This window comes from Aethalodelphis obliquidens, unplaced genomic scaffold (genome assembly GCF_003676395.1).
Source record: "Aethalodelphis obliquidens isolate GAN/ISIS:26980383/991018 unplaced genomic scaffold, ASM367639v1 scaffold100, whole genome shotgun sequence".
In the NCBI taxonomy this organism is placed as follows: Eukaryota; Metazoa; Chordata; class Mammalia; order Artiodactyla; family Delphinidae; genus Aethalodelphis; species Aethalodelphis obliquidens.
The window spans coordinates 472248-487650 of NW_020838044.1; the positions used below are offsets into that span (position 1 = coordinate 472248).

General features: G+C 39.5%; 1 protein-coding gene across 5 annotated transcripts in view; it reads right to left on the reverse strand.

Moving 5' to 3' along the window:
- VAV3 (vav guanine nucleotide exchange factor 3) overlaps positions 1-15403 on the reverse strand; it is a 396308-nt gene that overhangs the window by 138668 nt on the left and 242237 nt on the right. For all 5 annotated transcript variants that reach the window (XR_003430677.1, XM_027096221.1, XM_027096220.1 and 2 more), the window contains 2 exons: positions 11900-12001; positions 11494-11594 (listed from right to left, as the gene is read on the reverse strand). Coding sequence is in view for 4 of the 5 variants with exons in the window: in XM_027096221.1 (XP_026952022.1) it covers positions 11494-11594; positions 11900-12001 (203 nt within the window). In the remaining variant the exon portion in view is untranslated. The remainder of the gene's footprint in view (positions 1-11493; positions 11595-11899; positions 12002-15403) is intronic.

The following is a 15403-nucleotide window of genomic DNA, read 5'->3' on the forward strand; positions in this document are numbered from 1 at the left end:
AGGGACTTGCACTAAGTTTATGTGCAAAAGAGAAAGCTAGGTGGGAACATTTCTTTCAACACACCCAGTTTTAAGAATTAAACACAAATAATTTACAAACGTAGTACACTGACTATAACAATTGCAAACTTAACACATATAATTTGCACATGAATTTTTCTGCATTAAGGGGCTATTGCTTTTGGTTTTAATTTGGGGGGAATACAGTTTGATTTAAAGATGGAAATTTAAAAAGGACAGGATTCAATTCTAATGCTAATTTTCCTTTCATCTCAGTGTACCTGTCTGTAAATAGAAACAACAATCTCCATTACATTTCAGTTCCTGAAAATGACTAACAGTTAGGAAGGACCCTGCGATCTTCAAGTAAGTAACATGGCAGAGGGCAAAGGGTATCTCTGAAAGGAAAGGCACACACTGCTTGTGGAAAATGCTGGTGGTTAATATTTTGCTTCCTTTCCCCATATCCAGGAGCACCTATGCATGTTATAATTTCTCCAGACTGCGAAGGAAAACAACTCATCATTTGCACCTATGCCTATACTTTTCTCAACCAGAATGATCCTCTGAAGAAGGATCTGAGAAGAGAAGACACTGACGGAAATATCAGGAGAGAAAGGGCAGCTCTGTCAGCCTAAATGAACCTCTTATAGAGGTTCCAAGAAGCCTCACAACCAGAGTCCCAGGGGAAAAGTACCAGAACACCTTACTAGCTGTCACAGATTGTTTGACACAGGAAGACTGCCTGGGGCATGGAACAGGAGGTTTTGGGGCTTTTTGTTTTTTAAAGGACTATTCCTGATTAATGGAACTGAAGACGCATGAGCAAAAAGTCACCTTTCTGGAGAAAAGCAAAGCCTGCATTTCTTTGTCAATTTCTACCCTAACATACTAACTTTCATACGTAACTCTCTTCTACGAAGTCATTTTTACCAGGTCTGAAGTTGGCCTTTACAAAGGACAGAAAGGTATTTTCCTTTCCCTCTCTGCTAGAAATATGCAAAGTTGCAGAAGAAAGACTGCCTAAGAGAACTGGACTGGGGAGAGAATCTATGAAAGTACCATTCTGCTGGATACTGTGCCCAGACTTAGAACCCAGGTTAGGTGAACTTGGGTTCCTAACGGAACAGTTGTGATACCTGTTTCACTGGTTTGACCAGAAAGACCTATATGCCAGAAAAGCCCTACACTACTTTCTTCTTCTACTGTTGAGTTAGAGAAAGAGCCTGAACTGGGAGTCACAATCTACAAGAAGCACCAAACAGGAGGGGAGTTTAAGTTTTCCATCCAAGGAGATTGAGGAAAGCTTTGATATTTCCCGATGATCTCTAAAATGGGAAAACCTCAGATCTTTCATGGTCAGTGTTTAAAAATGAGTGTGCACCTTAATTTTAATTCAGAAGTATTTTTTTTCCTGACTCTGCAGAGAAGTGTTTTTATGTCCTGGTGAAGTAGGTCTGTTGTAATATGCTTTAAATGTATTTTATTTTTGGCATAAAACCTATGATAGCCCACGTGGCAGTAGTTGGCACATCACGTTCCAGGAGTGCTCTGGGGTTCCTCAGGAAGAGGAAACGATGGTATCTAAGGTGATGATCTAGCTATGCAGATACTTGCACCTCTTTACCCAGAAAACAGATCTGGGAACAGAAGCCCCTCATTTACAGGCCCTTCTTATGTTGTTGCTTAGTGCAAGCCACCCAGCTCCCGGCATGAGTGAGCACTGACCACGGAACACAAGAGGCATGAATGCGACTGGCAAAGTGAGGAATAAACTAGACTCGGCTGACCACCTTACCCAACACTCTCTCCTTCATTTCTCCCACTGGCTGTTGTCTTCTGCTTTCTTTCTTTGCATCTCATCAAGCAACTCAGCTTTCCTCATAATTCTTATTGGATGTACCTGCTCTTCACAAAGGCTCCTCTGTGTAACCCAGATAGGAAAATGGAAAATGGGCTTTGTGCTGGATGCAACTCCAACTCTGAGGACATGAGTCCTTGATTGGAGCTTACCCTTTCCTTGCCACTACTCCCTGTCCTCAGGGCCACCACATTCCCTCGCCTTCTCCACTGCCACCCAGGAAAGAGGCCTATTTCTTCCATGGACTTGGCATCGAGCAGCTCACACTGTGATCTGCTCATGCTGGGCAGAGCAATAAATAATGGCTCTTGAAAGTCTGAGCTTTTATTTCCTCATATTTCATGGCAAGGTTCTGTAAATATTCTGAGGATAGGGCAAAAGCCAAAGGACTAGAAATAACTCTTAGAATCTGTTCCGAGTTCAGAAATTTTTAGCCAGGCTCCTTTATTTATACTTTTGTACTTGTTCCAGGGGCCGTACCATCAGATTGATTGTCCCCGTTCCAAACACAATCTAAATTCTGATAACCATATTGACGCAACAACTTAAAACTTTCGTGAAACTAACAGTGATGAGAGAGCAGAAAACCCAACTGCAACACTGTGTCATACATTTTCAAAGTAAAATTCCGTTTTGGCTGGGAAAATAGAATAACAACCTCTTCTGATGAAGTATTCTATGGAAAAGTTGCTCTGATTTTGAAGTCTACAACACCATCCTTCATTTCCTCTTGATATATGCCCAAAACGACACTGGTGGGCACTTGGATCTCTAAAAAACTCTTCGTGCGTCACAGCGCTGCATCAGGACTAGAACAATAAGGGCTGATGATTGTCAAATTTAGTTTGGCTGAATTCTGACCAAATAGAAAGCTTGCTGGTTGGGATCTGATGAAAAGGTCTCTCTCTCTTTTCTGTCTCTTTTTCTCCTGGGAACTTCCTTAGGATAGTAATTCAATTCTTCAAGTTTCCAAAAGTTTTTAATCCTCAACTTGTCTCTACCCTGCAGCCGATTTTTCAGGCTCCTATTGATCAAACTATAAAATGTTCTTACCCTTTCAAGAACCTTTCTAGGTGGTGACTCACAGGCCCTCAAGGTATTTACATCTTGCGTTCTTTCATCAAGTCCCAACTGGTTCAATGTACTTCAGAGAAGTGCTGTTACTGAGGCGCTTGGAGTCTGAGCAGAACTCTATCTTCAATGCCGGCATAGGGTCAGTAGGCATATTTGTGTAAGACAAATGATTTTCACTGAGACTTTAGACTCATATCATATCATTCATTAATTAATTTATTTTTTTTTGCAGTACGCAGGCCTCTCACTGCTGTGGCCTCTCCCACTGCAGAGCACAGGTTCCGGACGCGCAGGCTCAGCAGCCATGGCTCAAGGGCCCAGCCACTCCGCGGCATGTGGGATCTTCCCGGACCGGGGCACGAACCTGTGTCCCCTGCATCGGTAGGCGGACTCTCAACCACTGTGCCACCAGAGAAGCCCTCATTAATTTTTTATACATAAACTTCAGTCCTATTATATTTGTTTTCCAATACAAGCGACTCTCGATGCATACATTATCACACAATCTGCTTTGTCTCTTGTCTGAAGTTCTATTTCTTAAGACTAAACAAATCGATGCCCATTCAGATCATTTGTCTTAAAAGGGGCCACAGAAAAGTAATTACCAGGAAAGCTTTTGAAGGTTTTTTGTCATCATGGCTAATATGCTATTTTTATGAAACATTAAAACTAAAAGACAGTTGGGCTGATCAAGTTTTGGAGGAAGTTGCACAATGCTGTGTTCACCACTCAGATCTACAGCAATATTTTGGAGAAAAAAAACCAAAAAACTAATACTTGGAAAGAGGCTTTGATTTCAAATCTTTTCAGGGGCTCTAACAGGAATTCAACCATATAATAGTTTTCAGTTCACTTTAATAATTATTAATATATCATTAAACTGACCCAAATAATTAAATGGAAGGAATAATAACTACCCTTGAGTAAAAAATTGTCTTGATGAGTTAAAAAAGATAACTAATTTATATAAAAGGCTTTAAATAATGTTAAATAGAACCAAAGTTATTTTTTGGTTATGAAATCAATGATCAAGCTTCAGTTTATGTAAAAGTCATGTGATAAAATGCCTAATGGTAGAAGGATGAAATAAAATTATATTCTAAAAGTTCATCTCTTATGATAAAATACTGCAATACTATTTATAAAAGAGCCATTTCAGATGCCAATTTGGGGTGCAGGTCCTAGATAACAATCTTGCAGGTTTAAACCATTAGGATACCAAGGCAACTTCCTTCCAATTAGGAGTGGCTGCAGCACCTAGGAGCAGCAGCTGGCCTAGATAAAAGAGCGATTAAACAGATAAGTAAATGGGGATCTGCTTCTATTAAATATTAGAGCAGCTGAGCCTTGCACTCCCACTAAAGGAAAAGATGCAATAAACCGAAGTCATCTGCTCCAGCAATATTTGCCTTCCAATGTTACTTTCTTTGTTTAAAATGAGAGGATGCAAAGCAAGCTATAATATTGATCGTCAAGGTAAGAAGGGGCCAAGGGGAGTTTAGCCATATATTACAGCAGGGAAAACCCACAAATGCCCCCAAAGGTTATAGTCTAGGACTAGACCTTCATGGTGGTGTACTGGGAGAAAGAAATGCCACTCTAGAATTATATTATCTTTGCAGTGACTGGCTGAGAAAGTGTCACATAATGGAGTTCATAACTATGCATTATTAAGGTTGGAAAGTTTTGGCAGCACACTTCAGAGTCCGTGTACATGTTGATCGCTGAGGTTGCCATGGGGAATGTGAAGAAGTCAACTCAAGTTCAGCAAAAAAGAGAGTGGAATTGCCTGCTCTTTATATCCATGCAAATCCTCAAATGTTAAGACATAAACTAATCACCAAACCTTCAAGTTTGTGTCCAAGTTGCATAGTTTGTCTTATAAATATATATATATATAAACCTTAAAGGACCTTTTATAACACTTGAAATGTACTTGAGTTAATAATCTGTCAGAGTCAAATATTAATAAGAATGAATTTCTTCATTCAGAAATGAACTGCATTTTTACCAAGTAATTATTATTTTGAGGATGAATGAAGACTAGACAAATTTCAGGGATATAGATCATGAAATATAAAAGGTTTCTGAACCCAGGGGAGACAACATCCAAAGAAGATGTAACTTCCACAAAAAAGAAGAGCTATTTCAAATGCTTAATGGTTAGTATTTTTACCACATTCAACACTATCAAGGATTGTATTTGGGTTGAAATATTCCTATTTAGGAAAAAGGAGTAACAACTTGAGATTAAGCACCTTGACTTTGGACTTGGTACTAAGGGATAGATACAAAAGATGAGAAACACATTCCCTACAGTGAAGAAGCATATACTCTGCAAGAGGAAATAAAAAGTGGCAGATGGAATTCCCTGGTGGTCCAGTGGTTAGGACACCTCACTTTCACTGCTGAGGGTCCGGGTTTGATCACTGGTCAGGGAACTAAGATCCCACAAGCCATGCAGCATGGCCAATAAAATAAAATAAAATAAAATGTTACAAACTTCCATTAAAACAAAAAAAAAGGTGATTAGAGGATGGTTATTCACAGTGCAAAACTCTTAAAAAAATAAAATAAAATAAAAAAGTGGCAGAGACAATAGTGTTCCCCAAACAGTCCATGGGTTCCATTACTTGTCCAGCTCCCCTTATATAATTAAGTTGAGGCCATGTGACCAGTTTTAACCAATGAACTTCTGATGTTAGAAAACGGATTTGCTCACTTCCAGTCCATAGGTCTTAAGAGCAGCAAGCCCAGGAGCCATGTGTTGAATTCATAGTCACAAGATGGAACTAGCTTGGATCCCCAAGCCATTACTTAGAAGGGAAGAACCCAAAGCAAACAGGGCATGTGTGAAAATTAAACTTGTATGTGTTAAAGCCACTGGGGTTTTGGGTTTTTTAGTTACCACAACACAGCCTAACCTTGGCAAAGACATAAAACCTACACACAAACTAATCAGAGAACAATTTAATTCAGATGACTACTGGGTGGACAGGATAAGGTTAAATGATTGACGAAGAGCTTGGAGAGGAAGTAAAAGAAGGGTAGATATTGGAACTGTAGGGAGAAAAGGGAGCATATTTCAGGGAGGAGAAACACTAAGAGCCATGCAAGAATTCTAAAAATGGGACTGAATGGAAAGGGAGTAGATTTCTCCAGAAATAGAGGCATTTTTGTCATTAGGTGTTCCATGAGCCAGTTCATTTTCTTGCTACTTATTAACCTAACCCAAGTGTCCCTTGTCAAAGGCCTGATGATCAATGCTCAGGGCATGAACCTTAACTTGAATAAATACTAGAAAGGAATGCAAAGGTCTACTCAGTTTTCTATCTTTCGTTCTTAAAGTATCAGCCAGGGATTCAGATCAGGTTTTTATTCCACTTATCCCACAACCACTCGAGCTCTAGTCTCTACAAGGGTAGAACCAGAAACTGTCCAATCCCCCACAGCCTCCTGCTTCTGCTTCTAAGACTACAGTGATTTTCAGGACCCAGAAATCCTGGTACACCACAGTTCTACTCATTACTCTATTTGTCAGTCTGTCCACTCACTCATCTATCCATCATGGCTTCCTAGAGGTCAGAACACCAGTTCAGCATGATTCTTATCAGTGAGAGGCTCACCATCTAATTGAAGTTTGAACATTATTCTGTGAGGAATGGAAGGTATAGTGAACAAATAAGTGACACATCAGACTTGATTTTAATAAAGATCGTGTTGCAAATTGCATAGTGGAAGTAAAATTAACAGCAGGGAGTTTGTAGCTGTCCAAACAAGAGACAATGAGCTTTTGTTTAATCTATAGCAATACCATATCAGTGGATATGGTATCTCTCTCCTAGGGAGACTTAGGAGGAGCACTAAGAAGAATAGGTAAGTGAATGAAGATGAAGGAGGCCGGTAAGTCAAGGCTGACACCCAGGTTTGGGTGAGTGTATGAACGGTAGACCTTTAACTAAGACAAGGAAGAGGAGGAAGTTGGTGGTGATGACTAATGAGGTTGGTTTTACATATGTGAAATTTGAGGTCACTGCAGGACATCTGCGAATGGATACATGAGAAGAAAATGGAAATTTGGAATCCAAAGTTCAGGAGAAAAGCCTTAAGTGGAAATGGAGTCTTATCTATCTGGGTTGCAGGTTATAGCTAATGCCCGAAAAATTAATCAGACATACAAAGGATGACCTGGGGGATATGGTGGATGGTTAATTGTGCCAGATGATCAAGAAAGGTCAAGTAGGGTAAGGCCTGCAATGTGATGACCAGTGGAAATGACAATTACAAGGTGGAGTGGAAGATTCTTTAGCCTTCATTTAGCTCCTGGGTTACTGTGTCATTTTGTACAACTAGTACCTCTTTGCCAACTGACTGCCCCCTTATCTATAAACCTGTCCAATGTTGAATGAAAATGCTCCACTTTTTGGAACTGTCTTCCACCCCAACTATCCAACGTTTATAACTACTTAGCCATTCCTGGTAGCCGTGGCTTTCTGGACCACAAGTGGACTTTTGACTCACACTGAGCCAACTGGAATCTCTTTTTGTCTGTTGAGAATATAGACTGTGTTAACCAACGAAGCCATAAAGCTGTGTAAAGGTGGGGTCAGTCATCTCAAATCACCGATGATTTAATTTTGTGGGGGAACCTGGATTCTATACGAATTTAAGTTTGCCTTAAACCAGTATTATTCACTCGCTTTAAATTTGGCTGTTGGGATGATTTTCCCCAAAGTCAAGTTCTCTCTCAAGTTCTCTCCTGCATACAAAAGTCCCATTCAAGTAAACTATATCTCTAGCCTCTGATATATCATGTCCTTCCTCCTGCCCTCCTTCCTTACACCCGTTTTTCTCCAGTCATATCACTCATGGAAAGTTACCTTGCTGAACTCCTGCAAGCAATTACTCTTGGATGTTGAAATAAAGAACTGTGCAAAACTTAAACCAATATTGGGAATTGGGATTCTCTATAGGATAGGTCACAGCCCATAAAGTCTAGCTTGTCCATGTCCTCAAAATACTACCTATTTTACCACATTCATAACAGACCCACCAAGCTGAAACTCACAGTCTACGCATGATCACTACCTACATCAGAGCAGGAAGGGGTGATGTTGAGGAGAGGGTATCATGACTTCCAACTTTCAGAGAGTATCTTTTTGGAAGTGAGGGACAGAAGGCTACTGATAGAGCTGTAATGGAAGTTCCTCTTCGCTCTGAGGATAGATCCCTTTATTTCTAAGGGCTACCCATCAAATCTTAATCCAAAGGCAAAAAAGGGGAGCCTCCTTCATAACGCTAATTAACTAACTACGAGCATTCAATGCTATCAGTCTCTTAAAAATCTTGAGCAGGAAAGGACAGAAAGAGGAGAGAGGATGAGAATGAGGACACAGCTGTGCAAAACATAAGGAGAATGGAGGACAACTAAGGATGCAAAGCAGAGAAAGAATCAAGAGAGCAAGGGAATTACGTTCAAAACTCCAAGAAGCAAATTTAGCCAGAGGTTTAAAAAAACTATTTCTTGCTTTATAATGAATTAAATAACAGAGTTTAGAGAACAATCCTACCTTTTGATGAATGAGTATAAGTAAGCATTATCTATAATCTGCAAAGCACTGTTATTCTTATTTTCATACTCTTTCTGACTCAGTTTCCTCATCTTAAAATAAGAGGCCCTGGAGCTTAAGGTGTCTAAATTACTTCCAGCTATTAGACATTCCATGGGGAAAGGACAGGCATGGTCCCCAGAGATACCTGAATTCCTTGCAGCACATCCGAACATTTAAACCTAAAGACGTTTGGTAGTTATTAACTTAATTAAATTTAAAGTGTTTTTTGCTTTAAAAAAAAACAAACAAACACAGATTAGAATTTCTCTCTCTTTCACAGAGAAAGCCAAGCACTTGATTATGTACTTGGGTTAGGTACTATGCATTTGACGCACCTGGCATGTATCATCACAGCTAGTTCACAGGACTGGTCGCCAACCCAGGGGTTAAGAACAAACTCAGGAGCTGGCTTGTCTGGATTTGAATTTTAGGTCTACTGATTAAGCAACTCAGACATGTTACTTATTTCTCTGTGCCTCAATTTCTCATCATTGCTAAGATAAAAACAGCAATAATACCAACTTTACAAAATTGTTCTAGGACTAAATGAGCTAACGGTGGTAAAGTACTTAGAGCAGTACCTGGTACTACAGATTTATTCAAAAAAACAAAACACTTTTGAAAGCTAGGTACTATTATTATCCCTAATTTATAAGGGCAGAACCTAAGCCTTTAAAAAGTTAAGTAACTGGGGGACTTCCCTGGTGGTCCAGTGGTTAAGACTCTGTGCTGCCAATGCAGGGGACACAGGTTCAATCTCTGGTCAGGCAACTAAGATCCCACATGCCATGCAGCACAGCCAAAAGATTGAAAGAAAAAAAAAAGTTAAGTAACTGTGGACCAAAGTCACCCAGCTAGAAAATTGTGGAGCCTCATTCCAACCCGACCAAGACTCCAGAGCTGATAGGCTTTAATGCCTTCTCATGCTGTCTCCTTCCATACAGCAACTCATGCACCAGAAGAAGACACTGAACCAATGACTCTGGAACAGACACTGGGAATATACCACTCTCGTATCTGGCTAGACCAGGAATTCCCAACTGTTTCCTACTGACTTGTGTGTAACGTAAAAATTTTAAGTCCTTTTAATGTCATTCTCGTCTATCACTTCAAAGTTTGGTGCTCACTAGTTTCTCTATACACATTTGCTCCACATCACAAAAACAACCAAAATGCAGATTAAAACCCATTCCTTTCAAAAACCGGCTTCTCATCATAACACCTTGGATGAAAATATTGAATTTTTATTGTGTCCAGGCACTTTGCTAGGCATAAACATTAATTCATATGATCCTCACAACAATCTTCTAAGTTCCATTTTTCAGATGAATAAATGAAATGTTTACATATTTTCCCCAAGCTCATGCAGCTAGCTAAGAGCAGAGCCAGATTTTCAATCATCTCTGCTTGACTCACAACCACTCTCCTACACTATTCCCTTTAGACTGAAAGAACCCTGCCAACTATGGGGTCACTTTATACTCCTCAGAGACTGAAACTCATAAGACAGGGCTATGGGGGTTTATAAAAATCCATCCACCTACTGTGAGCAAGTAACATGTTAACTGTCCTCAAAGAGATTAAAGGACAGAACACATAAAGATGGAACCACAGAAATTTAAGTGATAAATTGTTTCAGGTAGGCGATTAAATAATAATAATAATAAAAAATATATGTAATATTTCTTTTATATTTTATACCTTTGTAGATTGTTTCAGACCTTGAGAAACATTAGTAGGTGCTAATCTTGTCTCCTTTACCTAACAGCCCTTGAGCAAGTTGCATAAGCACCGTGACCTCTGGGAAGGGCTCTTCTGAGGACTGAATGAGTCCCTGTAGGAAAGGCCCGGCAGAGGCCCAGGCAGGGCAGGCACAGTGCAGGTGCTCAACTAATGTCGGGCTCTCTCTCCTTGCACTGCCCATGCCTGGCATCGACAATGGCTCGTGGGGCCCTGAAAATACATCTACAGAAGGAGCCGAGTGAGAGGAATGTGCTGTGATCTCAGTCCTCTATAGGATTCACACCTTTTGTACGATTGCCTATTTTCTGAACTCAGCTCTGAAATGAGCTATTATCCTCTGTTTCACTCTTCTTCGTATTATCCAAAATAATTCAATGTCCACCTTTCCCTTTGGGAAAATCAAAGGTTGACGTGGCTACCTTCTGAACTCAAGCTGTTAAAGATCCCTTTCTTCTTTTCAAAAAGTTTTACTGATTTTGAAAGGTCTTATTGATAAAACACAGAGCAACTCAGGGGAAAAGGACAAAGAGAAAGAAGAAGAAAGAGAAAGAATAAAGAGGCCAGAAAAGAAAGAGAAGGAAGAGAGCCCAAGAGGAGCAGACAGAGGCAAAAGGCTACTGAATGCATAATTGCCAACAGTTTTAGAAACTGGCTTAGGTCACAATCACGGAGCATTATTTTTAAAAACCAAGGGGAAAATATTTACACAAACTCCAAAGGATACGTGCTCTTTGTTAAATGCTGTAAAATGGCAACGTATTCAATTCATTAATTCATGAATTAGTCTGTGTAATGTTTACCCCTGGCAGCATTAGCATTTCAGAGATGAATATTTAAGAGAAAAAAAGGAGAAATTCAAAAACCAAAGACAGAATTAAAGAACCATTTTGTTTTGCTTTGTTTGTACACCTCCATTTGTGTGTTTTGGCTGTATCTGTACAGTGTTGTTAAAATTTAGGGGTTAGGGGTGAATGAAATGGGTGATACGGAACCTTCCAAGTCCCTCTTGAAGCCCTCAGCCTCCCAGGTATGTAGAAAAGTCACAAGAATTTCCAACAATTTCCTAATTGTGCTCATAAACGATAGTTTCAAAAGGCGATGTGTTATAATAAACATATATTATGAGTAAATTAAGCCTTAATTGTGTTTAGCAAGTTTTACGTTCTCATTAAAAGCAGAATCACAACAATAAACATGACTTACCAGCAGAATTAACTCTGCCGCAATTGTCTACTCTTCCCAAACATTCTTTGTGTGCTCTTGCACCACACTTAACACATAAATAGCCTTGATAAAATGTTCCCCTGCAAGGTAAAATTAGAGGGTGATAGGTTAAAAGGTGCGAAATTCTGCCTATAGGAAATCATTACTGCCAGAAAGCAAAACAAGAGAACACAGTGCTATGCAGTTCCCTTCAGCAGAGGGAGAGGACCTTCCTGGGTTCTGAAGGAACTGTCCAGGCACAAGGCCAAGGAAGGACCTGATGGATCCAAACTCGTAAGGCAATATCCCCACTTGAGAACATTTTGCTGGGACCTTAGCAAAGTCTGAAACATTTGGCAATTATACCAGTTCCTTTAAACTGAAAACCAGGATCACACAAACTTACCTCAGGAGCATCTGGCAGACTTTGCAGGATGTAACCCGGTTGAAGGTGTGCATCTTGAACTCATGGAAATTGGAGTCTGCATAGTCTGGCCTTATGTTGGACCTATACAAAGGGAAAAAAGTAACATCCTCAAGAAAGTTTCACAACAAAACCGCAGTCTAATTCATCAACATTACATTGGGTAGAGAGGTGATTCAGTCAAACAGGCTATTAAATATGCAGTGTTTTCTAAGCCAAAGTATGCTTTGCTTTAAAATATGCACCAAAATCTGGTTGTGTCAGAACCAGCAACTTGTAAAGATTGAAGCAACCTAATCCTCCTCAGCATTGAGTGTTCCCAGGGAACTTTACAGAATGGCCATGTAGGTCAACCTGTCAGGATATTCACACTGTGTGATCATTTCTTTTCTCTAGCCACATCACTGAAACAGAAATGAGCTGCAGGGGGCGGGAGGGAGGGGAAGAGGGTGTGCTGCATTTCCACAGGGTCCCTGTCCAAACAGGTATGTGGATTATGTAATGATCTGTAAAAGTGAATACAATTTTATAAAAAGTGTTGAAACAAAGCCTCAGTCTGATCATTAAAAACTTCCTCCTTAACAAACAGTCCACTTTCCTTGCAATCCAAAATCTAAGCAAAATTATCTTATCATTTATATTATACACATATGCAAAAGAATACTAAGTATACTGCACAATGACATTCACCGTGTATTTACTCTGTGCCGATACTGTGATAAAAATATGATCTGTTCATTATATCTCACTTAACCTTCACACCAATCCTAACTGGTAGGCACTAATAATATCGCTAGTTTACAAACAGGGAAATGGAGGCTTACATTAAAGTAAAGGTAATGGCAGAGCTGGGAACTCCAACCCAGGTCTGTGCTCTTAGCCACCAAAGCTATACTGCAAGGAGGAATTCAACAATATTCACCTTCATATAATTAGATTTTCGTGTCTAATAGGCATGTTGGAAACTGTTAAGTTTAGTCATTTCCAGAGGATTTTTTTATATTATTCTTAATTTGTCCATGTCACCAAAGAAAGCAGAAAAATTAGGAAAGGATAACTTAAAAACGAATACAGATCAGAGGTACACCTAGAAAGCGAAGATGATGTTTTCTGAGATGTTACAAGCAATTTGTGAGACTGTAGGAAAAGTTTGAGATACTGATGAGCTAGGATTTCCCCTTTTATAGAACACAGCAACTCTCAACCACATTGGCGTAATGAAGCATGACACAGGCGGGCGACCAGGCATCAATCTCTGAGGTACCAGGAGAAGCCTTATGAAAAAACATTCACAAAGGCAATTGGAGTAGCAGGCAGTGTTGCAGAAGTGTCAGCAAGGTCAGCCTTCCAATCCATCTGCTGAATATGAGCGAGCTCAAAATGAAATCAAATATTAGTGCCATCTGGGATTTCTCTGCTCTGTGCTTCTGGTGACCTCACTTTTTAGGAAAATGTTCCACTGCATGCTGAAAAGCACGGCCATTTCCATAGAGGCATTTTTTTTTGTCACTGATGAAGAAGTAGAGTTCTGCTGCAGGAAGGGAAAAGGTGGGAAAAGATAATGATCTAGAAACAAAACTCTCTTCACATTGTTTAGAAAACATTTGATTCTTGAGTCCATACAGCCAGATGGGAAGGGCCATTGTCCATTTCTCTCTGAGCGTCAAGGTGATAGTCATAGAAGAATTGTCAAATAGCAGCTTCGGTCCCGGGAACTTGAAGAATTCATCACCCTGGAGTTTTAGAATAAAAGTGGGTCTCCTTCAGGCAGGAACTCAAGTAAATAGATACCAAATAGGTAAGAATTTAATTAATCTTAGAAGTCTGCCTGGGACATAGGTAGAACACCTCTTTCTCAACCTAAGTTGTGTGTGTGTGTGTGTGTGTGTGTGTGTGTATCATCATTTGTATTTAACACTTTCACCAACTAACTAGGAATAAGCTGACTTTTCAGAAGACAAAAGCTGAGAGGAAGATGACACTAAGAGGTTAAAAAGAAAAATCTTACATAAAGACAAAAACTCAGAAAATATTGTTAACAGTAGTTGCCGTAAGTTAAGTGAGACCTGAAGTAGTAGGGTAGAATGATAGAAAGGAACTGTTGGAAGTTTTTTTTTTTTTTAACTAAAACTGCATATTATTTTAAAAATTTTAAATCAAACATTAAAGAATAAAAGTTAACTCTATGACCCTGCAACTGCTATTGAGACATTATAGAATATAAAAGCATAGTTGAGGGCAGGAATCTGAAATTAGACCACCTGGGCTTAAATCCTAACTTGCAAATCACTAGCAGGGTGACCTTGGGCAGGTTAGTAAGTATAAAACAGGAATACTAATAAAATCAAACTTGTAAAGGAAGGTAATTTATATAAAGTGCTTAGGACTTTGCCTAGCCCAGAGTTGGTATTCAGTAAGTCTTGGCTCTAATTTATAAATTGCTGATTCCAAATCCACATTAATAATGATGTGATCAGGATAATGCTTTATGAGTGGTGAAGAGTCCCTTGATAGTCTTGGGAATTTCTAGAGGGTCCCCATTCTCCTGGGAATTTCATTGCAGGAAGGTTGTTGTATGTTCAGTGTCCTTGGGACCAGGAATCCATATATAATGATTTAAGCACAATAAGAAATGGGGTTACTCAGGAGAGGACACATATGCAAAAAGCCCAGGGAATTAGATGAAGTCATATGAAGCACCAACTAAAGAGAAGAGAGACATCAATACACATGGAGATGCAAAAGTCAAACACAGTAAGTTGGCTAGATGGGAAGAGCTAGAAAGGCAGGTTGAAGGAGAAGAGGATAAAGAAACATCAGGTTTATAGATTTGGTAACACAAGGACAAAAATGATCAAAAGTAGAGTTTATTGCACACCTCTAATGTACCAGGTACATTAATTGACTCTTCATATATTTTTTCACATTTACTTCTCATAATAAACATATAAGGTAGAGTCATTCATTCACTTCATATTTATTGAGCACCTACCATATACATAGGCCGTGAAGCAGGAACAGAAAGAAGAGCCCTTTAGCTGGAGCCTGGTGGGTGAAGAGGGGCAATGTAGGAGATGTGTAAGAGAGGTTGGCAGGGCCAAGGAAAGAGTTTATCTTACATAGGGATTGACCTCACATTTAGTTGACCAAAAAAAAAAAATCTCTGGGGCTACTATGTAGAGAATTCCTTGCAGTGCAGCAAGAGTGGACATAGCAAGACCAATTATGGGGTTGAGTTGCCTGCAGATGAGAACTGAAGATCCAATATAAGTCAGCTCACTTGCTTGGTCATGCAGCTATACAGAAAGGATTCCATTTTCATAACCTGCTTTGATATACTACAGTTTACTTATGACAACGTGAGTGGAATCTCATAGATTCCATTTCTTTTGCTTCATATAGGGCCCATTATTAATACAATTAATCAGTCAATCAAATATTTATAGAGCGAGGCATGTTGATCCTCTTAAGTCTCCTTATAGCTAC